Here is a 24379-nt window from a genome sequence, read left to right as displayed (position 1 = left end):
AGGGCAGGGCGCCAGGCACCCCAGAAAGAGGGAGGATCTTCACCTCGGAGGGCTTCGACCGGTGGAAACCAGCCCAAACCGGGAAGCACCGCCCACGTGGCACAAACTCGGGCTCCAGCACACTCGTGCTGGGGGATGTGGGTGCCCTTGACCTCCCCAGGGGCCCACGGGCGCCCTGTACTTGCAGGAATGGGGACCGGAGTTCGAAGGCCCGCGAGCTCTCGAGGAGTCTAGGGGGTAGAGACCCCGGCCCTGGGGCGGGGACAGGGGCGAAGTGCCTGGGGGCACAGAGGGGCCCTGGGCAAAGGGATGCAGGCGCTCTTCGGCCTCGGGGCGCCGCGGGCACCTACCTGCGGCAGCGCCCGCACCTGCAAGCCCGCTGGACCCGCCCGAAAGCCCGCGGCGAGGGTGGCTGGCGCCCATGTGACCGCGCCCCGCCCCGCCCCGCGCGTGCGCCCTGCCCAGCGCCCCCATTGTTGGCAGGGCGCGCGTCACGGGGGCGGGGCCGGGGCGGGGCGGGCGGCTGGAGGGAGGGCGGCGGGAGGGCGGGAGGGAAGGAGCGTCCGCGCCGCCGCCGCCGCCGCCGAGAGCCCAGCCGCCGCCGCCTAGAGCGAGCAGAGTCGCGCCGCCGCCGCGCCTCCCGCGGCCCCGAGCAGCCCCGCGCCGCCGCGCCCCGCCGCTCCCGCCCCGCCGCTGGATGCCGGCGGCCGGCGGCCGAGCTCTCAGAGGCGGAGGGCGGCGGCGCGGGCGGCGGCGGCGCGGGCGGCCGGCGGCCCACAGGCAGGGGCGCGGGCCCGAGCGCTAGCGCCATGTCCGGCTCCATCGGCCAGCCCGACGGCAGCGGGGGCGCGGGTGGCAACGGGCCCGGGGCGGCGGCCGGCGGGGACCCCAGCCCGGGTGCCCCGCCGCCGCCCGCGTCCGAGGCCGCCGAGGAGGCCGCTCCCGCGCCCCGGCCGCCGCCTGAGCCCGACGACGCGGCCGCCGCGCTGCGCCTGGCGCTGAACCAGCTCTCGGTGCTGGGGCTGGGGGGCGCGGGCGACCAGGACGAGGAGGGGGCCGCCACGGGTGGCGGGGATGGCGCGCCAGCGGTGGCACGGGGCGCGGACGGCGGGGCCGCAGTGGAGCCTACGCCCCCCGACGGGCTTGATGCGGGCGCGCCCGCGGTGGCCGTGACCCCGGGCCCGCTGCCGCTTCTGGAGCCCGACGTGAGCCCCCCGCCGCCGCCCCCGCCTCGGCCGTCGCCGCCCGATGTGTTCGTGGGCTTCACGCCCCACCCCGCGGCCCTGGGCCCCCCGACGCTACTGGCGGAGCAGATGAGTGTGATTGGCAGCCGCAAGAAGAGCGTGAACATGACCGAGTGCGTGCCGGTACCCAGCTCCGAGCACGTCGCCGAGATCGTGGGTCGCCAGGGTGAGTGGCCGCCGTCGGGGGCGCAGAGCCGGGGGTCCCTGCGCTGCTGCTCGGGGGAGGGCCGCCCCAGCCCTGCCCGCAGACTTAGGCCACGCCCCGTGTGGGCTTTGGCCTCAGTGGCCGCTGTGCCTGCGCCTTTGTCCTGCCTTTGGCCACAAGAGAAAGTTGGGCACAGCCCGCGCTCTGGCCCCGCCGCTGCCTTTGTCTGGGCGCCTCCAGCCCGGGAGGGCCCCTGTGTCCAGCCTGCTGCCCGGGCCTTGGGCTGGGCCATATTGGAGACCAGGGCCGTGCTGGGCGGTGGGCTCTCCACACTCAAAACAGGCGAGGGGCGGGCCGACTCGGGTTGGGGGGGTTGGGAGGCGTCCAGTCAGGGTGATGAGAGAAGTTTGGCTACACAAAGAGGGTACATCAGGACTTGCCAGCCTGGAGACCCTGCTGGGGCTGGGGGGGGGGGGCAGAACAGGATGAAAGAGGGTCCCACCCTGCTCTCAGTGAGAGTCGGGAATTTGGGGGCATGTGGAAGGACAAGGACCAGTTATAAAAGGGGCTCCTGGGATCCAACCCCAAGGCCCTAGCCTGGCAGGCAGGCGGGCAACAGGCCCGGGGATGTAGGGGTCCCCTCAGTGGTATTGCCGAGCGTCCCTGTGGCCGCCCCATTGTTCTCTTTGTTAGAGAGCCAGGCTGAGATTTGCAGGGTGACATCAGGCTGGCCGCCGCTCATTGGCCCTGGAGCTGTGGGGCGGGCGGAGGGTGGTGGGCAGTGCCCACATACCCACCCACCCTGTTAGCTGCCTGCCCACCGCCTCAACTTTCTCCTGCCTTTCAGCCCACACTTGCCCCCTCCCTCCTGTCCTCTTTTGGTCAGCCAGGTTCTAGAACTTGGGGTGGGGCCTGGGCGGGGCTTTAGGTAGGGCCAAAGGACACTCAGGCCGGGGGGCAGGGGGTGTCTCAGCCTCTGGGCCCTCAGGAACAGGAGCCAGAGAAGGGTGTGGGGTGGCCTGAATTATAAGGTAACCTGTCATCCTCACCACCACCACAAGCTATGGACAACAGGGATGCTCTGGACACGGTCCTCTGCTAGTTCCGGGTGGGTGGGGTGGCTTGGTCAGCAAGCCCTCTGGTCATTCATTTGTCCTTTCTACATGTGGACACAGGAGTGCCAGGCATGGTGCTGAGACCCACCATCAGGAATGAGAGAGAGAGGAGGACACGTTACTCTCTGAGCCCTGCTGGCTGCTGTCAGGGACAGGCATGCTAGACCCATGCCGGACAGTTCTGCTTCACCACCCTGTTGCCACCTTCCTATATAGGCTCCCCACTTCCCTGCCCCTGTCCTCCATAACTGCACTGGGACATAGAAAAGATAGTTGCCATGTATTGAGTGTCCAGAAACCTGCAGTTGGGCAAGTGTGGATATGGATGCCTGGGGGCCATTTGCCCAAAATCACTAGGCTGATGTGTTGTGCAGTGGAGCATGAGGGTGTGTTCTGTGTGCATATGTGTGTCCTGGCACCTGAGGGTTCCTTCCAGAGAGGCCGCCTCTTATGTCTTACAGGTAGTGATAGGAGTCAGGCAGGGGGCATGTGAACCTGTAGCCTCAGGCTGAGTGGTGTGGAGGAGTGAACCTGGGGCCTCAGGCTCCCCCCGACCTCCTGGGTGTGCATTTGGCACCCAGTTGTTGGGTGCCAGCCTGTATTCTTGGTGGTTGTAGACAACAAAGCAGACTCTAGGCAGTACGGTGTTCCCTGCAGAGTGGGGAGGCCCTGTGACCCTGAGCAAATGAAGAGCCCCTCTCTGTAGTGGGGAGCACCTCCCTCAGGGTTTTTGTGTGGCTTCTTAAGGTACTGGTTCTAATCCCAGGCTGGCTCCCAGTAGCCACCCCACAGGTAGGCTACTGGGTACCAGGGAGGGAGAGTGAATACCAGGACGGGTTGTATTGCCCAAGCTCCGTCTGTGGCTCCCATCCTCTCCCACCCAGTTCTCAAGCATACCCTGGAAGACTGCCCCAGCCCTACCCCTTCCCCTCCTCCCATCACCTACCCCATTCTCCACCCTCTGGGTCTCTGGATGCCAGGACAGCCCCCTTCTTACTGCTGAGGCTCTCCCCAGTGCCGGTAGCTCAGCCTGCCCTCAATTACTCACCCTTTTCTGTCAAATCCCAGGTGCAGCGCCACCCCTCCCCAAGAAGGCACAGGAGGAAGAGGCTTTGAGAAATGAGGCAGGGCTGGGATTTGAACCCTGGTGTCATTGGCTCTGCCTATCCTGTTCCCTGGGATGCTGGTGCACACTAGCCGTGGGGATGACCTTGGGCCCTTGCCCTCCCCCCTTGACATCCATGCCCTGTACCCAGGGCGAGACCCAGTCCATGTCTTTACCAGGGCTGGGCTTGGTCAGGTTAGGTCTTCAGCACCGTGCATAGCACAGTGCCTGCTGCACTGTGAGGAACAAGTGAATGAATGATGATGAAGGCAGGGCTTGGACTGGCAGCCTCCCCCTCCCCCCGGGTCTCCTCTATCTCTGAGATCAGGCTGTGGATGGTGGCGTGGGACTGTCCCCATTATCTGTTCTTCTCTACTCCCCGGGCCTGGCCCTGACCCTGACCCTGTAGGCCTCAGGTGTTCTTTCTGGCAGCCAGGGACACTGCAGGGGTATTGGGGTCCATGCCTTGGTGTTCTGTCTATCCACTGTGGGGCATAGAAATAAAGAGATGCCCATGCTTGAGTTGGCAATTGTAGACCTGCCCTGCCTGTGGGGAGCTTTCCATGTCCCTATGTCACAGACAAGCCAGCTTCCCCCCAGACCACCCTAATGTGACACGGCCCACCGAGGACTACATCCCACTTTGGCCTGGCCTGATTGTGGGAACTTGTCCTAGCCCACCTTGCTTTTGAAGCTCTGCCCCTGCTGTTCCCTCTGTTGGAGTCCTCCTCTGCCTGCGTCTTCCTTCCCCTCATAACCTTGAGGTTTTGTTGATAAATGTAGCCTGTGGTCACCCGTGGGGCTTGGTTCTCTGAGTGCCCAGGACATGGGTATGGCGAGGACCCCATAATGAGGTCATATGAGTGATGGGAGGCAAAGGGCTGCCCTAGTCTGCTAGGCTCTCCTGGAGACCCTCAGCCTCCCCACTTTGAGAGGAAGGTCTGGCTGTAGTGGAGTGATGGTTGCTAGGGCCTGAGGCAGGACAGTTTCAGCCTCGAGGGCTGTCACCACATTCCCAAACACACCTAGCTCTCTGAGTTGGAATCCTGAGGGCAATGCCCAGGAATCTGTATTTCAGCCTATGCCCACCTATCAGTGGTGGCCCCCAGAGTTTCCCGGGCATGGGGCTCAGCCCCTGTCACCACCACTGTTTGTTTTGTGTGTTTGTTTGTTAATCCTCACCTAAAGAGGATATTTTTTCCATTGCCTTTTTTTTTTTTTTAGAGAGAGAGAGTGGGAGGGAAGGGGAGAGAGAGAGAGAGAGAGAGAAAGAGAGAGAGAGAGAGAGAGAGAGAGAAACATCGATATAAGAGAGACACATTGATTAGTTGCCTCACAGGTGCCCTCACCGGGGCGGGGATCGAACCTGCATCATAGGTATGCGCCCTTGACCGGGAATCAAATCCACAACCCTTCAGTATGCAGGCTGATGCTCTAACCACTGAGCACACTGGCCAGGGCTCACCACCAACTCTTGCCACACTCTGTCATCTCCATTGGGGCGGGGGGGGGGCGGTGGCCCGGGTCACTGGATCCCTGATTTCCTGGACTAGGCAATCCCATCGTCCCAAGCTCTGCCGCTTCTCAGGGTCTTGACAATGGGTTGGGTTTGTGGGCCAACAGGTGTCACAGCTGAAGTGCAGTCAGTAAATTGGGCTCCTCCTGGCCACTAAGGGCTCCACCCAGTGCCACCCAAGGGGAAGCTGCATGGTCTCTCCTCTGCCCTGACCCACCTGAGGGGCTCATCGTTCTAGCCTATGCTTGGGGTCAAGGCCCACTTCTTCATCTGTACAAAAGATCGGGAGGGGGGCATCGGTTGCTTGCATCTCCTTTGGCAAATCCCCTGCCCTTTCTCCAGGCCTCAATAGCGTCCCTCTCCTCACATGGCTCTGCTAGAAACAAACATTTCCGGGGAAGGAGGTCTGCCTGGGGCCATGGCCCTTTGAGTCTGGCCCCAAATCTGTGAGGTTGGGTGTTTCAGCCCTCCTTTTATGGGTTAGGAAATTGAGGCACAGGAAGGTTCCCTCAAGGGCCCAGGGCAGTCCCCAGTCTACTAGCCCTTAGAGCACAGTCACCTGGCCTCAGGGAGTTCAGAAAGTCAGGCATGATATCAGGAGAAATTCTGGAAGTGTATGCAGGGACCTGGCCCAGTCATGGCTTCCCAGAGGAGGGAGTGCCAGGCTGCAATGTGATGCAGAAAAGGGCCAGGACTGGGGGTGAGAGTGGTAAGGATACTGTTTCTAGTGGGAAAGGTCATGTGAGGTGACAGCGTGGCCAGGGAAGGGGGAGTTTGCCAGGTAGAGTTTGCCAGGTAGGGAGGGGACCATCAGGGCAGGCGTGGGGGCAGCCACGGGTCAGGGTGGGTTAGGGGGGCCAGAGTGCATTTAGAGGATGCCATTGAGGTGACACTGCTGTTGGGGGTAGTAGCTAAGGACCCAGGAGGCGGGGCCTGGAGATGGTAGAAAGGCAGCCCCTCCCTCAGAGATTTCTGACCCCGATTCATCTGCCCTGCTTTAGCTCAAAGCCCTGATTGGGGAGCTGCTATCTTCCTTGGGACCAAGGTGAGGAAGCCCCCTGCCATCTCTAGGATGAGCAGTCCCCTGGCCTAGGCACCATCTCCTTGATTTCTTCCTGGGCAGACATGCTAATTCTGTTAACTTTTTTTCCCCCTTTATATATATTTTTAAATTTTTTAAAATTAATATGTCTTACTGATTTCAGAGAGGAAGGGAGAGGGAGAGAGAGAGATAGAAACATCAATGATGAGAGAGTCATTGATCGGCTGCCTCCTGCATGCCCCTTACTGGGGATTAAGCCTGCAACCCGGGCACGTGCCCTGACGGGGAATCGAACCGAGACCTCCTGGATCATAGGTCAGTACTCAACTGCAGAGCCACACTGGTCGGGCTTCCTTTCTTTTTTTGTTAATCCTCACCCGAGGATACTTTTTCCATCTATGTCCAGAGAGTGGAAAGAGGGAGGAAAGAGACACATCGATTAGTTGCCTCCTGCATGAGGGATCAAACCTGCAACCCAGGTATGTGCCCTTGATGGGAATTGAAACTCTGACCCTTTGGCATGCAGGCAGACGCTCTAACCACTGTGCCACGCCAGCCATGGCATGATCTTGCTAACTTTGTATCTTTCGCTATTGTGAAGTTAGCAACACTGTTACTCCTCTCAATGCCACCTATGTATTGACACAATATCTCTGTGTCCCTCTAACCTCCCCAGAGCCTGAGGCTGGGGAGGTCTCCCAGACTCCTAGGCCTGAACTCAAGATGTCTCAAAAGGCGCGGGGGGGAGGGGGGTATCAGGGACCTGGGCAGGCACCCCTATCAGAGACGCTGAACAGCTGACCCTGCCCCTCCATAGAGTGGAATCCATAGCCCAGGCAGGATGAAGCCAAAGTGCCATGTTCCCAAGTGTCCCTGAGCATCCATCCCTGAGACCAGGACCACCAGGATCTTTGGAGGTGTCCTGAGTTCGGGCCTAGGAGTCTACATCGGGCTGAGACCTCCACTCTCCTTGGACTGGAAGGGTCACTTGGTCAGAAGAAAATTGCAGGTGGCTTATGCAATCTGAGCCTTGGTTTCCACACCTGTCAAATGGGGAGTTGGTGTCAGAGGATCTGCATTTGTGTCCTAGGGCTGACATAATCAGTTGAATAACGAAACAATAGAAATTCTCTCAGTTTCGGAGGCTGGAAATCTGAAATCAAGGTGTTGGCAGGGCTGTGCTCTCTCCAGAGGCTCTAGGGGACAGTCTGTCCCATGCTCTCTCTCCCAGCGTCTGGTGGCTGCCAGAAGTGCTTGGTGTCCCTTGGCTTATAGCCACATCACTGCAACTCCTGACTTTCTTGTCACATGGCCGTCTCCTCTGTGTGTCCCTCCTTTTGCGTTCAGGGCCCACTCTACCCCAGTGTGACCTCATCTTAACTAATTACATTTGTAGAGGCCCAATTTCCAAATAAGAGCCCATTCTGATGTTCTGGGTGGACATGAATTTTTAGGGGACACTATTCAACCTACAACAGAGTCCTTGCCTTCTTGCTTTTTTGCCAACCCCAGGGGCGCCCAGGACCAGAGGGGAAACTGAGGTCCCTCATCTAAGGATATGACTCTGAGTGTCTGAGATTAAATCCCTCAGGGGTACAGCCCACAGGTGGAGGCTCCCGGCTGGCTGACCCCTATAGCTGCTGCCTGGGAAGGGCTGTCCTGGGGAGGGGTCGCAATCCTCACCATGTTCCACTCCCCCTGCTCAGGGTGCAAAATCAAGGCTCTGCGTGCCAAGACGAACACATACATCAAGACGCCGGTGCGTGGAGAGGAGCCTGTCTTCATCGTAACTGGCCGCCAGGAGGACGTGGAGATGGCCAAGCGTGAGATCCTGTCTGCAGCCGAGCATTTCTCTGTGATCCGTGCTACGCGCAGCAAGGCTGGTGGGCTTCCTGGCACGGCGCAGGGCCCACCCAACCTGCCGGGACAGACAACCATCCAGGTGCGTGTGCCCTACCGAGTGGTGGGGCTTGTAGTGGGGCCCAAGGGCGCCACCATCAAGCGCATCCAGCAGCGGACGCACACGTACATCGTGACGCCGGGTCGCGACAAGGAGCCCGTGTTCGCCGTGACGGGCATGCCCGAGAACGTGGACCGGGCCCGCGAGGAGATCGAGGCGCACATCACGCTGCGCACCGGCGCCTTCACCGACGCCGGCCCCGACAGCGACTTCCACGCCAACGGCACCGATGTCTGCCTGGACCTGCTTGGGGCAGCTGCAGGCCTTTGGGCCAAGGCCCCCAACCCTGGGCGGCGGCCCCTCTTGCCCACCGCCAGCCTCCGCGGGGACGGTGCCCTGGGCGCCCCAGGGGGCCCCGAGGCCTTTTACCCGGGCAGCCGGGGAGGACCGCCAGTGCCGGACGCGGGCCCCGCCAGCCCCTACGGCGGCTCGGGCAACGGAGGTTTCACTTTCGGCGGTGACGGCCCGGGGGCCCCCACTGGGCCGCCCGCCCCCGAGGACTGCGACTTCGGCTTCGACTTCCTGGCGCTGGACCTGACGGTGCCTGCGGCGGCCACCATCTGGGCGCCCTTCGAGCGCGCCGCGCCCGTGCCGTCCTTCAGCAGCTGCTCTTCGGTCAACGGGGTCCCCACGCCCCCCGCCCCCGGCGTCCGTCGCAGCAGCGGGGCTGGTACCCCGCGACACTCCCCCACGCTGCCCGAACCCGGTGCCCTGGGCCTGGAGCTCCCGCTGGCCCGCCGAGGGCCCCCCGACCCAGTGGGTGCCCTGCCCTGGCGGCCCCCGCAGGGCTCCCTGTCATCTTTCTCGAGCAGCAGCAGCTTCTCCGCGGCCACCTCGCTGCCCGGCAGCTCCTCCGCTTCCTCGTGCTCCCCCCTGGACTCCAGCGCCTCCGAGAGCAGCCGCAAGCCCGCGGCCGCAGCGTCCTCGGGGCCCGCGGCCCCCGCGGCGTCCGGCGCGCCCGGCGCGGCCCTGGTGCGGGAGTGTGTGGTGTGCGCCGAGGGCGAGGTGATGGCCGCGCTCGTGCCCTGCGGCCACAACCTCTTCTGCATGGACTGCGCTGTGCGCATCTGCGGCAAGAGCGAGCCTGAGTGCCCCGCCTGCCGCACGCCCGCCACCCAGGCCATTCATATCTTTTCCTAACGAGCCGCGCCCTGGGCGCGGGGCTGCCGCGGCCCCTGGATGGGCCTGTGCTCTGGGCCGGGTTGGGGAGGAGAGAGCTGAGGGCAGGGGATGGAGGGGCAGGCCGGGGTGGGGGTGGGGGGCAGGGGCAGTGTGGCCAGTGTTTACAGATGAGCTTTAACTCCGGTCCCAGGCATGGAGACAGTGACCCGGCAGCCCAGTGGCACCTCAGTTCTTAACAAATAACAGTATTGAGTTGACAGGTTAAAATAAACCAGAGAGAAAAGGTCTGTTGCACTTTTTATTTGAGACACTCATACACACACACACACCCCCAGGGTGATCTTTTTTAAAAAAAACAAAACGATTTTTACAACAATCAGTTGTCCTTCTTTTCTATGAAGTGGATTTCTGATTTGACAGTGTTGTTTTTGCGCAGTCTTAGCCTCTGCAGAAAGTTCCACCAGGAGGATGGTGACATTTTTACTCCCTTTTCACTCCCTTTTTGGGGCTAACCGGTCACCTTTTTGTAGGTCAGCCCCAGGAAGGCCTGAGGGGGTGGGGGGAGGGGAGCAAGGGACATCCCAACCAGAAATTTCTAACTTTTTTATTTTTAATTATTAATCCCCTTCTGCTGTGGTTTATGTTGTCCGTTTTTAATTTTTTTTAATTGTTTTTTTTAAACTTTTACTTTTTACCTCTTGTGTATATGTAGCAAATTTATAGGGAAATATGTATGTACTTTATGGAATAAATTTTAAGAACTAAAATATATTTTATTTTAAAGTAACGGACCTTTAATCTTACGCAGCTAAATTACTGATTATATATTTGCTGAGCTGACTTAAGGGTTCAGAAAATTGTATCAAGAGTTTTATTTTTTGACTCCAAAGCCTTCTTAATAAAGTCTTTTTATGACATGCGAGCCCTTGGCGTGGTGTGGGGCGGGTGGGCATGGAGAGGTCGGGTTGGGGGAGGGACCCTCAGACCCAGCTCTGTATCCTCCATCTTCCAGATAAAGGAATTTGGCTCAGGTTACCCCCATTCCAGGCTCTACCGCAAGCCAGGTGCTGTGCCCTGTTCCAGATTAGGTCTGTTGGAGAGGTGGTCCAGCCAGGCCCTCCTTTCCTGAGGCTCAGGTCCTCCATATCCCTGGGTCCGGCCAACTGTGGAGTCAGTTATGGCCACTGTGGAAGTGGCAGTGCCAGGCTGTCTCTTTTTGGGGCACATTCCAGCTCTGTGGTGTGTGGGGGGGCTCCAGTCCCCACAGGATGGGATCCCCCCATCACTGCAAATGGGGATACAGAGGTCTAGCAATCTGCCACCTGGGTCCTAACACCTCCCACCCCAAAAGGATGTCTGAGTGATGAGCCACAGCTGTCCCCCTCTCACCTTAGGTCTAGTTGGGACCTGGCCCATTGGGCCACCAGACAGTTCAGGGCTGGTTGGCATGGAGGTGAGGACCAGGGTGGCCAGGGGTTGGGTCATCAGTAGTTGGGCGCCACCAAAGTTCTGAAGGAAGAAAGCACTGGAGTCAAGGGAGGGTGGAGTGTGGAAGGTGGTGACAGGGAGGGGCTCCAGGGATAAGAGTCTCCACTGGCTGCTGGCTTGAGGAGTGAGCAATGAGGCGAGATCTGGGGGACAGCCACTAGAAAACTAGGATATCCAGGAGGGCTTCCAAGAGGAGGCAAGGGACTTGGGACAACAGGTCAGGAGGGGCAACAGAAAGGTGGAGAGAAAGCCACAGACAGACAGGAAAACCCAAGGAAAGTGAACCCAGTGAGTGTCAGCCACATTAGACCCTCTGGCTGATGAGTGGAAGCACCTGGACCGCTAAATCCTATCTAGAGGGCATGGGGTGGGTCTCAGGAAGAGCCATACACATGAGGGGTTCCAGCCCTGTCTGGAATTTCCCCATCTGTAAAACAAGGTTCTCCCACATCCACACTCCCAACTCTGGTGAGGCTCAGGGGGAGTCAAGTGGGTTGAATCATGGTCCCAAAAGATATATCCCCCAGAACCTGAGACTGGAACCTTATTTGGAAAGAGTGTCTTTGCAGATACATAATTAAGGCTCTTGAGATGAGCTCAACCTGGATTGGGGTGGCCCTAAATCCAATGACAAGTGTCCTTATAAGGGGCAGAAGAGGAGAGACAGACCTGCAGAGGGAAGATTTTCAACTCACACTGTGACAGTGTCGACAAGGCAGAGACTAGAGTGATGAGTCCACAGGCCAAGGGAAGCCTAGAGTCCCCAGAAGCTGGAAAAGACAGGAAAGACCCTCCCCTGGAGGCTTGGGAGGGGGCACAGCCCTGCCACATCTTGATTTTGGGCTTCTGGCCTCCAGAACCACGAGAGAAAAAAGGATAATTGTTTTAAGCTGCCCACTTTGTGGTACTTTACTCCTGCAATCACAGGAGACGAATTCAGGTGGCCAGGTATTGCTTGACTTGGCCTGGCCCACAGTTCAGTGGTGAAGTGGGACTTGGCTACAGTGGCCCCCAGTGAACTGGGGTGAGGTCACACCCCAGCTAGACTGCTGGAGGGGGTGGAGGTGGCAGGGAGGTGAGGCTGTGGAGACCACAGAGAGAAAGGGCAGCCCTGGGGATGGGGTAGGGGGCTGGGGAGGGGGGTAGGAGTGAGTTCTTGGGAAGGAAGTGGGGGCTGAAGCCCAAATCAGGGTCCCAAAGGGAGTGGGCACAATGGCGGGGTTGGGGGAGGGCTTTAGTTCTGCAAGGAGTTGAGGCCTGTGTCTTGGGTAAGATTTGCCTTTTGACAGCCCTGGGTGAGTCAGCTTGTCAGTTTGCTGCTATAATTTGAGGAGAGAAGAGGCATCTCAAAACTGCTCAGGATGCCCAGGGGCTCGGCAGGGTATGGCGAATGATGAGGCTGTTGGATGAATGGCCGCCAGAGGGTCAAGCCCAGGCCTTAGGCCCAAATCCAGTCTGGCCAGAGCTCTCTCAAGGGGTTTTGTTTTTATATATATATATATATATCTTTATTGATTTCAGAGAGAGGAAAGGAGAGGGAGAGAGAGATAGAAACATCAATGATGAGAGAGTCATCGATCGAGCCCGCAACCCAGGCATGTGCCCTGACCGGGAATCGAACCCCGATCGCCTGGATCCCAGGTCAACGCTCAACCGCTGAGCCACGCCCGGCCGGGCTCAAGGGGTTTTTGAAAGATGCAATATTACATAGGAGTGAGGACCCAAACCAGAGGGTGAGGCTGTCACTCCTGGTGGTCTGAGGATATGCTGTCCCAGGACTTTCCAGAAATATCTGAGGGTTATGCTTAGTCCCTGCTTGGGGCTTGTGAAACTGATAAGACGAAGGCCAGAGCTGCTGAGGCCCTCAGGGAGAGCTAGAGGTGCCCAGGGGTAAATTCTGGATCTTTCTGTTTGAGGCCCTGGATTCAGTCATGTCTGAAGGCAACCCATCTCACCCTCAGTTGTGAGCACCAGTAAGCCCTCCTTCTTTGTTTAAGCCACTGAGAGTTGGAGTGACTAAAACTCATAACCACCTACAGAGACTACATTCCTGGCCAGGGAGCTGGGAAGCGTTTCTTTGCAGCAGAAACAAGTACCCTATGCATATAGCTTCTCCACACCTGAGCACAAGTAGGGATGCCAGAGGCTGAGGCCTGGCTAGGGTCCTGAGTGCAAGCTTTCACTCTCTTGTCACTTGTTTCTGTTGGTTCATGGACTCAGCACAACCTACCTCACCCCTGGACTCTCCCTTTTAAGAAAAGAAAGGCGCCTGGCTGGGCGTGGCTCAGTGGTTGAGCATCGACCTAGGATCCAGGCGATCGGGGTTCGATTCCTGGTCAGGGCACATGCCCGGGTTACAGGCTCCATCCCAGTTGGGGGCGTGCAGGAGGCAGCTGATCAATGACTCTCTCTCATCATTGATGTTTCTATCTCGCTCTCCCTCTCCCTTCCTCTCTCTGAAATCAATAAAGATATATAAAAAAAAATAAGAAGAAAAGAAAGCCACACTGGCTCACACTGGACTTTAGAGGCCAACAGAATTTAAATGTAAATAGCCACATGTAACTAGTAGCTCCTGTATTGGACAGCATCCCACTAGAACTTTGTGCAATGATGAGAAGGTTCTAGATCTACACTGTCCAACACAGGAGCCTCCAGCCACATGGAGTGATTGAGCATGAAAGGTGGCTTGTGCAACTGAGAGATAAAATTTTTTATTTTATTGGGGTTTAATGTAAAGCTACATAGCCCCAAACAAAAAAAGAAAATACCTAGGGAATCTCTTTGCTCTGCAGACCTTGAAATATTTTTTGAGCCAGGAAAGCAGGGCAGCCACTATGCCCTGAGATTGTTAAGAGTGTGGGTGTGGTCCTGACCACAGCAGCTCCAAAGCAACAAAGGCCACGGAGGAGGGAGAACTCATGGGTTGTTATGGTCGGCAGAATAACTGCCCCCAAAACTTCCACAGTCTTGCTCATAGGACCTGTGGTAAAGGCACTTTGCAGATGGGATTAAGTCAAGAATCCTGAGATGGGGATGACCCCAGAATCCCCAGGAGGCCCAGTGTCATCACAGGGTTCTAATAAGGGAAACAGGAGGGTCAGAGATGGAAGAGGCTGTGCTGCTGTGATGAAGGAGGAAGAAGGGCCACGAGCAAGGGGTGTGGGGCCTCTAGAACCTGGAAAAGGCCAAAATGATTCTTCCCTGGAGCCTCCAGAAGGACCAGCCCTGCCCACACCTGGGTTTAGGATTGCTGATCTCCAGAACCATCAGAGAATAAATTTGCATTGTTTAAGCCAACAAGCTGTGGTCATTTGTTACAGTAACCATATGAAATGGCACACAGCTGCTTTAAACTTCTGGGGGAAAGGGCTGATTCTATGGCCTTCCCAGGGCAAACATGTTCAAACTCCCCTGCCCCCCCCACCTCAAGGATGGGGACATGTCCAAGGGCACAGGAGCCACTAACTGAGAGACCTCCCAGTAGCAGAGCTGAAGCACTTCATCCTAGAAGACACAAGACAACCAACTAATTTGAATTTTAGATAAATGAATAATTTTTTTAGTACAAATTTATCTCAAATATTGCATGGGACATCCTTCTACCTAACAGCGATATGTTATTTATCTGAAACTCAGATTGAACAGGGTGTCCAGTATTTTTGCTAAATCTGGTAACTGTGAGGAGTGGAGGGAGGGGAGAGAATAATCCACTGATCTACAGGGAGAAGTATAAGCCTGAGCTCCCCTCCGTGTTTCCTGAATTCTACCCTGGCCGGTAAGGGTGGACAAAACTAATAGAACATAGGGGGCAAAGGGAGGGAAGGTTGGTAACATGGACCATAAATAATTCCACGAATATTGATGGATATGGATTGCGCACCTGGATCGTTACCACAGCCAGAAGTGGGTTTAATCTGGGGCAGCAGCCCCAAAAGAAGCCAAAAGCCCCAAGCACATTTGCCCCAATGCACCCCTCCCCCCACTACCTCTAAGTGGGCCCCACCCACGGCCAGGATGGAGCACCAAAATAGCCGGTAATCTGTCGCCACCGTGTGGCAGGAGCTGCACATGACAACCTGCTCACAACAGCCGTGGAGCCCCAACAGCTGGGACATTAGGCATCATTTGTGCCAACAAGTCTCAGCTGTTCACCTCCGTCTGCTTCCCCTACCCCCCACTGCTCCGCAGACTCAACTGCGTTTCTCTGGAACGACGTTTAGGAAATCACATAGCCACAGTGTAATGGTGAGACTTAAAACTCATAACACTGAAATTTCCCCCCAAATTTTATTGAGATATAATCAACATTCAGCACTTTCTAAGTATAAGGTGCACAGCATAATGATTTGACTTACAACAGTAATGTCTTTTTTTTAAATTATCACCCGAGGATATGTTTTTATTGATTTTAGATTTTAGAGAGAGGAAGGCGGGGGACATTGGTGTGAGAGAGAAACATCAATGCATTGCCTCCCGTACGCACCCTAACTGGGAATCAAACCCACAACCTAGGTATACGCCCTGACTGGGAATGGGACCCGCCACCTTTTGGTGCACGGGACAGTGTTTCAACCAGCTGAGCCACACTGGCCAGGGAAACATTAATTTGTTTTTAACTTGTTTTTTTGTTAATCCTCACCCGAGGATATTTTTCCATTGATTTTTAAATTTTTTTTAATTTATTGATTTTAGAGAGAGAGGCAGAGAGAGAGAGAGAGAGAGAGAGAAACATCAATTTTTGTTGTTCCACTTACTGATACATTCATTGGTTGATTCTTGTATGTGCCCTGACCAGGGATTGAACCCACAACCTTGGTGTATCAGGATGATGCTCTAACCAACTGAGCTACCCGGCCAGGGCCTTCCATTGATTTTTAGAAAGAGTGGAAGGAAGAGAGAGGGAGGGGGAGAGAGAGAGAAAAATCATGGATGTGAGAGAGACACATTGATTGGTTGCCTCCAGAACACACCCCCACCTACAACAGGTGCCCTTAACCGGGAATGGAACCCAAGGCCCTCTGGTCCACTGGCCGACGCTCTAACCACTGAACCAAACCAGCCAGGGCACAACATTAATTTTTCTTTTCTTTTTTAAAAATATGTCTTTATTGATTTCAGAGAGAGGAAGGGAGAGGGAGAGAGATAGAAACATCAGTGATGAGAGAGTCATTGATCGGCTGCCTCCTGCACGCCCCCCACTGGGGGTCAATCCAAAACCCAGGCATGTGCCCTGACCGGGAATCCAACGCGGTCTCCTAGATCATGTCAATGCTCAACTGCTGAGCCACACCGGCCTGGCAACAGTAACTTTTTAATAGCAAGGATCTGGTTGGCATTTATATGGCCTCGGTTGTATTGTGTTACAGTTTACAGCTGTTTGTTTCGCTCTCCGTCTAAACACGTGCCTCCTTGGCATTAGGTTCCTGTGTCTGGTTCATCTGTGGTTTCCAATCTTGACTGCTCCTCAGAGCAGATGAGGTGCTTTAGAAACACCTGAAGCTGGAGCCCAGGATTCTGCTGTAATTGGTCTGGAGCGAGACATGCGCAGTAGGATTTTTTTTTTTTTTTTATTGTGGTAAAATTCACATAAGGTAAAATTTACCATTTTAATCATCTTAAAGTGTAATTCGACGGCATTAAGTATATTCATGTTGTGCAACCATCACCTCTATCTCATTCCAGAACATTTCATCACCCCACAAAGAAGCCCTGTCCCCATTAGCAGTCACACACCCCCATTTCCCTTCTCTAGCCTGTGGACATTTCACATATATGGAATCACACTATGTGGCCTTTCGTGTCTGGCTTCTCTCACTGAGCATCATGTTTTTGAGGGATAATCCAACTTGTAGAGAATGTCAGTGCTTTACTCCTTTGTATGGCTGAATAATCCATCGCATGGATGGAGCACAGTTTGCTTATCCGTTCACCCATTGTTGGAGATTTGGTTGTTTCCGCTTTGGGCTCTTTGAACAGGGTTATTCTGAACATTGGTGCACACAATTGTTTTTAAACACTTATTTTATTTTATTTATTTTTTTGATATTTTATTATTATTATTTATTTATTTTTATTTAAAATATTACAAATGACCTTTTATCTCCCCAATGACCCATTCCACCCCATCCCAGCCCCCTCCCCAGTCCCCCTCCCCACCATTGTCCGTGTCCTTGGGTTGTGCATATATGCATATAAATTCTTTGGTTACTCTCTCCCCCTCCACCCACCAGCCCTCCTCCCTCCCTCTGACATTCGTCAGCCTGATCTATGTCTGATTCCATGTCATTGAATCTATTCTGTTCATCAGTTTATTAAGTTCTTTAGATTCCACATATAAGTGAGATCATGTGATGTTTGTCTTTCTCTGCCTGGCTTATTTCACTTAGCATAATTTTCTCCAGGTCCATCCATACTGACCCAAAGGGTAAGAGACCTTTCTTTACAGCTGCGTAGTATTCCATGGTGTGAATGTCCCACAGCTTTTCTATCCACTCATCTACTGACGGGCACCTGGGCTGTTTCCAGATCTTAGCTATTGTAAATTGCGCTGCTATGAACATAGGGGTGCATGTATTCTTTCTGATTAGTGTTTCAGGATTCTTAGGATACATTCCTAGAAGTGGGATCACTGGGTCAAAAGCCAGCTCTATTTTTAATTTTTTGAGGAACCTCCATACTGTTTTCCACAGTGGCTGCACCAGTCTGCATTCCCACCAGCAGTGCACCAGGGTTCCCCTTTCTCCACACCCTCGCCAGCACAAGTCGTTTGTTGATTTGTTGATGGAGGCATTCTGACAGGTGTGAGGTGATACCTCATTGTGGTTTAAATTTGCATCTCTCCGCTGATTAGCGATGTTGAGCATTTTCTCATGTGTCTCTTGGCCATCCGTATGTCCTCTTTGGAAAAGTGTCTATTCAGGTCCTTTGCCCATTTCTTAATTGGGTTGTTTGTCTTCCTCTTGCTGAGTAATATGAGTACTTTTTACACTTTGGAAATTAGCCCCTTATCAGATGCATCCTTGGCAAATATGTTTTCCTAGACCGTGGGGTTCCTTTGTATTTTGAGGCTGTTTTCTTTTGCTGTGCAGAAGCTTTTTAGTTTGATGTAGTCCCGTATGTTTATTTTTCTTTTGTTTCTCTTGCCCTCGGAGATGCATCAGTGAAAAGTCCACTACATGGGATGTCTGTGACTTTACTGCCTGTTTTCTTCCAGGATTTTTATGTTTCATGACTTATGTTTAAGTCTTTTATCCAATTTGAATTTATTTTTGTGTATGGTGAAAGTTGGTGGTCTAATTTCATTTTTTTGCATGTATCTGTCCAATTTTCCCAGCACCACTTATTGAAGAGACTGTCTTTACTCCAATGTATGCTCTTGCCTCCTTTGTCAAATATTAACTGACCATAATGGCGTGGGTCTATTTCTGGGGTCTCTGTCCTGTTCCATTGATCTATACGTCTGTTGTTGTACCAATACCAGGCCGTTTTTATTACAATGGCTTTGTAGTACAGTTTGATGTCCAGCAACGTGATCCCTCCCACTCTGTTCTTTTTTCTCAAGATGGCTGCAGCTATTCGGGGTCTTTTTTGGTTCCATATAAATTTTCAAAATGTTTGTTCTAGATCTGTGAAATATGCTGTTGGTATTTTAATAGGAATTGCATTGAATTTATAAATTGCTTTGGGTAGTATGGACATTTTAATGATATTAATTCTTCCAATCCATGAGCATGGTATGTTCTTCCACTTGTTTAAATCTTCCTCTATTTCTTTTTTCAGTGTCCCATAGTTTTCTGAGTACAGGTCTTTTACATCCTTGGTTAAGTTTATACCTAGGTACCTTATTTTTTTAGTTGAAATGGTAAATGGGATTGTTTTTTTAGTTTCTCTCTCTGAAAGTTCATTGTTGGTGTATAAGAATGCCATTCATTTCCAGATGTTGATTTTGTATCCAGCTACCTTGCAAAATTCATTTATCAAATCTACTAGTATTCTGACGGAGTCTTTAGGGTTTTCTCTGTACAATATCATGTCATCTGCAAATAATGAGAGTTTTACTTCCTCCTTTCCAATTTGGATACCTTTTATGTTTTCTTCCTGTCTGATGGCTGTGGCGAGGACTTCCAGTACTATGTTGAATAAGAGTGGTGAAAGTGGACATTCCTGTCTTGTTCCTGTTTTTAATGGAAATGGTTTTAATTTTTGCCCTTTGAGTATGATGTTGGCTGTAGGTCTGTCATATATGGCCTTTATTATGTTAAGGTATGATCCCTCTATTCCCACTTTGCTGAGAGTTTTTATCAGAAATGGGTGTTGGATTTTGTCAAATGCTTTTTCTGCATCTATTGCTTTGATCATATGATTTTTCTCCTTCATTTTGTTTATGTGATGTATCACATTTATTGATTTGAGGATGTTGTACCAGCCTTGCATCCCCGGAATAAATCCCACTTGGTCGTGGTGTATGATTTTTTTTTTTTTTAAATATATCTTTATTGATTTCAGAGAGAGGAAAGGAGAGGGAGAGAGAGAGATAGAAACATCAATGATGAGAAAGTCATTGATCGAGCCTGCAACCCGGGCATGTGCCCTGACCGGGAATCGAACCCCGATCGCCTGGATCCCAGGTCGACGCTCAACCGCTAAGCCACACCCGGCCGGCCTGTATGATCTTTTTAATGTATTGCTGGATCTGCTTTACTAGTATTTTAGTGAGGATTTTGGTATCTATGTTCATCAGGGATATTGGCCTGTAATTTTCTCTCTTTGTAGTGTCTTTATCTGGTTTTGGGATTAGGATGATGCTGGCCTCATAAAAAGAGTTTGGGAGTTTTCCATCCTCTTGAATTTTCTGGAATAGTTTGAATAAAATAGGTGTTAATTCTTCTTTGAATGTTTGGTAAAACTCGCCTGTAAATCCATCTGGTCCACAACTTTTGTTTGCTGGGAGTTTTTTTTTATTACTGCTTCAATTTCATTAGTTGTTATCAACCCATTCAGGTTTTCTGCCTCTTCTTGATTCAGCTTTGGAAGGTCGTATGCTTCTAGGAATTCATCCATTTCACCCATGTTGTCCAGTTTATTGGCATATAGTTGCTCGTAGTATTTTCTTACAATCCTTTGTATTTCTGTTGGGTCAGTTGTTATATTGCCTCTCTCATTTCTGATTTTATTTATTTGGGTCCTCTCTCTTTGTTTCTTGATGAGTCTGGCTAAAGGTGCATCAATCTTATTTATCTTTTCAAAGAACCAGCTCTTGGTTTCATTGATTTTTTGTATTTCTTTTTTTTTTTTTAGTTTCTATGTCATTAATTTCTGTTCTGATCTTTATTATCTCCTTCCTTCTACTTCCTTGGGGCTTTTCTTGCTGTTCTCGTTCTAGTTCTTTTAGTTGTGTTATATAGTTCATTGGATCTTTTTCTTGTTTCTTGAGATAAGCCTGTAATGCTATGAATTTTCCTCTCAGGACTGCTTTCGCCATGTCCCATAGGTTTTGGGTTGTTGTCTGTTCATTTTATTACTTTCCATGAAGTGTTTGATTTCTTCCTTGATCTCCTTGGTAACCCATTCATTGTTTAATAGCATGCTATTTAGCTTCCATGTGTTTGAATATTTTGGGGTTTTTTTATAGTGGTTGATTTCTAGTTTCATGGCATTGTGATCTGAGAAGATGCTTGATATGATTTCAATCTTCTTATATTTGTAGAGACTTGCCTTGTGCCCTAACATGTGGTCTGTTTTTGAGAATGTTCCATGTGCACTTGAGAAGAATGTGTATTCTGCTGCTTTGGAATGAAACTTTCTGTAAATGTCAATTAAATCCATTAGGTCTAGTGAGTCATTTAAGGTCTGTGTTTCCCTGTTGATTTTTTGTCTTGATGATCTGTCCAGTGCTGTCAGTGGGGTGTTAAAGTCCCCCACCATGATGGTGTTGCTGTCAATCTCCGTTAAAGTCCACCAAGAAATTTTTTATATATTTAGGTGCCCCTATATTGGGTTGCATAAATGTTTATAATGGTTATTTTCTCCTGTTGGATTGATCCCTTTAGTATTATGTAGTGACCATCTTTGTCTCTTGTTATGGTCTTTATTTTGAAGTCTATTATGTCAGAAATAAGAATTGCTACTCCAGCTTTCTTTTCCTTTCCATTTGCATGGAATATTTTATTCCATCCCTTCACTTTTAGCCTGTGTGAGTCTTTTGCTCTCAGGTGGGTCTCTTGTAGACAGTATATATTTGGGTCCTGTTTTCTTATCCATTCAGCTACTCTATGTCTCTTGATTGGACCATTTATTCCATTTACATTTAAGGTTACTATTGATATCAACTTATTTAATCCCATTTTTCCCCTTTATGCTGATATACCTTTCTCTCACTATTCTTTCTTTTTCTTAGAGCAGTCCTTTTAGCATTTCTTGTAATGCTGGTTTGATGGTATTGAATTCCTTTAGCCTTTTTTGTCTGGGAAGCTCTTTATTTCACCTTCAATTTTAAATGATAAACACTTATTTAAATTCTCTTGGATATATATGTATGAGTGGAATTACTAGGTCATATGGTAATTTGTGTTTAGCTTTATTGAGCAACCAGCAAACAGTATTTTTTAAAAATATGTTTTTATTGACTTCAGAGAGAGGAAGGGAGAGAGAGAGAGAAACATAGATGAGAAACAGATTGGCTGCGTCCTGCATGTCCCCCACTGAGAATGGAGCCCACAACTCTAGCATGTGCCCTGACCAGGAGAGTCCAACCAGTGACCTCTTGGTGCATGGGACTATGTTCAACCAACTGAGCCACACTGGCCAAGCTAAACAGAATTTTTTAATTTATTTTTTTATTGAGATCATTGTGGATTCCCTTGCCGTTGTAACAAACAGAGATACCACCATGTACAATTCGCTCAGTCTCCCCCAATAAGGCTGCATTTTGCAAACTTAAATCAATATCTCAACCTGGACGTTGACATGGACCCCATTACCTACCTTATCCAGATTTCAGATTTCCCAGTTTTACTTGCTCTCCTGTGTGCGCGCGCGTGTGTGTGTGCGTGTGTGTTGTCTACAATTGTATCAACTGAATAGGTTCCTGTATCCACCACAGCAAGGACTCCTAGGGCTGCCCTGTTATAACCTCAGCCCCTCCCATCTCTAATCCTCTGGTAATCACTTATGTGTTGTCATTTCAAAAATGTTACATAAATGGAATCTTACATTATGTGACCTTTGGACTTTTTTTCACTTGGCATAATTCCCTGGAGTCATCAGGATTTTTAAAAGCCCTCCAGGGGCTGGGGTGGCCAGGCTGACATACCTACATCCACCTGCGTTTTCTCGCAGCAGTTTATATATTGAGGCAACCCACGCGCCTCAGGCTCCCCATCTGTTAAACCCGGGTAGGAAAGCCCGCAGCTCCCAGGCGAGCTCCGCGGCTCAGAGCAGATGGGGAAGCAGATGCCCGCAGGCAGGACCTGGACCCCGCGAGGCTTTATGACGTCAACCAGGTTGCTATGGCAGCAGCCAAACGCCGCCCGGGCCGCCCCCGCCTCGGCCCCGCCTTGCTTGCTGGTGATTAGAGGAGCCGTTTGTGTCACAAGCTCCCGCGGACCAATGAAGAGCTGGCCCAGAGGCGGGCTCCGCGCGAGCCTCAGAGGGGGGCGTGGCTAAAGGCGGCGTTAGATTAACGCGGGTTTCTTCTCACTCTTCAGAGTTAAAAACGCCCTCCGTGGTTTCCATCCCCCCCCCCAAAAAAGGTGCTGGCCACACCCGAAGTGGATTCATTGCCATTTCTTGAGGCTCCAACCTTTGTAAGCACCCCAAAACTAACAGCTTTATTTGGAGGCGCACAGTTCCCCTCTCTGAAGAGGGCGGCGTGGGCACTTTGCCATCTCTTGATGTTCTTATACCTAGAAATAAGAATGGGCCTGGGAGGTTTCAAAATTAATATATTCTGTGGTTGGTTTATAAACCACTGTTGTGGGCGATTCTCACAGATTGTTGCTGTTCCTACGCCCACGAACAGATGGGAACAAACACTCTAGGTAGGTCATTTTGCAAGATAGGCAGTTAAACTGCTGACAGTGTTTTGTCGTTTTCTTCCCTGAAACCAATGTTCTGGGCAGAAAGGGGGCTGGGTCCTCTGCGTGTTTGGGCAAGTATTAGTGCACTATTGCTGAGTAGCAAGTCACCCTGAAACAGTCACTTGAAACAGCAAGGAACACATTTTTCCATAGCTTCCGTGGGTCTGGAAGTCGGAAGTAATTTGGTTGGGTGGTTCTGGCTGAGGGTCTCTTATGAAGCTGTGGTCGAGATGCCAGCCAGGGCTGCCTCCTCCGATGGCGGGACTGGGGCTGGAGGAGCCACTTCCAGGATGGCTCCCTCGGTTTGCTGTTGGTGGCGGGCTCAGCTCCTCTCCATGTGGGCTCCTCCACAGAGCTCCTGCAGTGTCCTCACAGCAAGGCAACCGGCTTCCCACAGAGCAAGTGGTCCAAGAGAGTGGGGCCGAAGCCTCGTATCTTGTATGACCTGGTGTCAGCAGTGAGAGACTGTTACTGCTGATGTCCTGTTGGTTCCACAGGCCAGCCCTAGTCGGTGTGGAGGTGACTACGCAAGGGAGTGGATACCAGGGGACGGGGCCATCTTGGAGGCTACCCACCATGGCATTTTCACACCAAAGACCACCTGTTGGTCAGAAACACACCACAGCAAAGCAAGATGATGATGGAATGTCAGCATCCACTCCCTCTGCTTCTGGACCTGCCAGGCTCTACCCTGGATCCAGGAGACTGGGGGGGGGGGGGGGGGTCATGTGAGCAAGGCCTGGCCAATAGCTTCAACCTGGGACTTTTGCTAGCACTAATGGGGAAAGTATGGCTGCTGCTTTTCCCCGGGGTTTGCTGGGGGGCATGTCAGCCTATGCCAGGGGTCATCTTTGTCACTATGCAGCAAGAGCCAAAACAAAGGATGGCAGGGCAAGAGATGAAGAGTGAGGGAAGGGAAGAGAGAGGCAAGGGGAAAGCTCTATTCATCTGACCCCGTGATCTAGCCTTGCCTACAGCCATCTCTTCTTCTGAACATTTCAGCTTCAGAAACCAACCCTTTCTGTTGCTCTTAACAATTAAGAGGGTGGTTTCTGTCATTTGTAACATGATGCTATCAACAGATGAACAATGAAAAAAACACACACACTCACACACTGGATTTACTCAGCCATGGAAAGGAGGGAAGCGCCTACACTCGATACAACATGGATGGGCCTTGAACACATGATGCCCAGTGAGAAGTCAGATACAAAAGGCCACCGAAGTATAAGCCCATTTATGTGAAATATCCAGAACAGGCAAATCCACAGAGACAGGAAGTGGATTAGTGGTTGTCAGGGGGAGGGGGAGGGGTGTTCTGAGGTGATAAAAATGCTTTGGAATTAGATAGAGGTGGTGGTTCCACAACATTGTGAATGCACTCATTGTCACCGAGTTGTACACTTTAAAATAATTAACTGCATGTTATGTGATTTTCACATTAATATAAAAAAAGAAGAAGACCATGATGCCCCACCGGGCCTGGCCTCTCCCTTCTGAAGGCTCCTCTCCCACCCACACCTGGGTCATCTCAGGTTCTCCAGGGAATCCTCCAGTTTCTA

At 52.0% G+C, this 24379-nt stretch overlaps 1 protein-coding gene across 1 annotated transcript; it reads left to right on the top strand.

Annotated features, from left to right (window-relative positions):
* The first annotated feature begins 763 nt into the window (after window positions 1–763).
* Window positions 764–10171, top strand: MEX3D (mex-3 RNA binding family member D). The gene is made up of 2 exons (XM_081134126.1): window positions 764–1410; window positions 7874–10171. The coding sequence occupies exons 1-2, from the start codon at window positions 810–812 to the stop codon at window positions 9265–9267; spliced, it is 1995 nt and encodes a 664-aa protein (XP_080990252.1). The 5' UTR covers window positions 764–809; the 3' UTR covers window positions 9268–10171.
* Window positions 10172–24379: the final 14208 nt, after the last annotated feature.

The sequence above is a fragment of the Miniopterus schreibersii genome (assembly GCF_964146895.1).
Source record: "Miniopterus schreibersii genome assembly, chromosome: 4".
NCBI lineage: Eukaryota > Metazoa > Chordata > Mammalia > Chiroptera > Miniopteridae > Miniopterus > Miniopterus schreibersii.
This window is presented reverse-complemented; position numbering and strand designations above follow the sequence as displayed.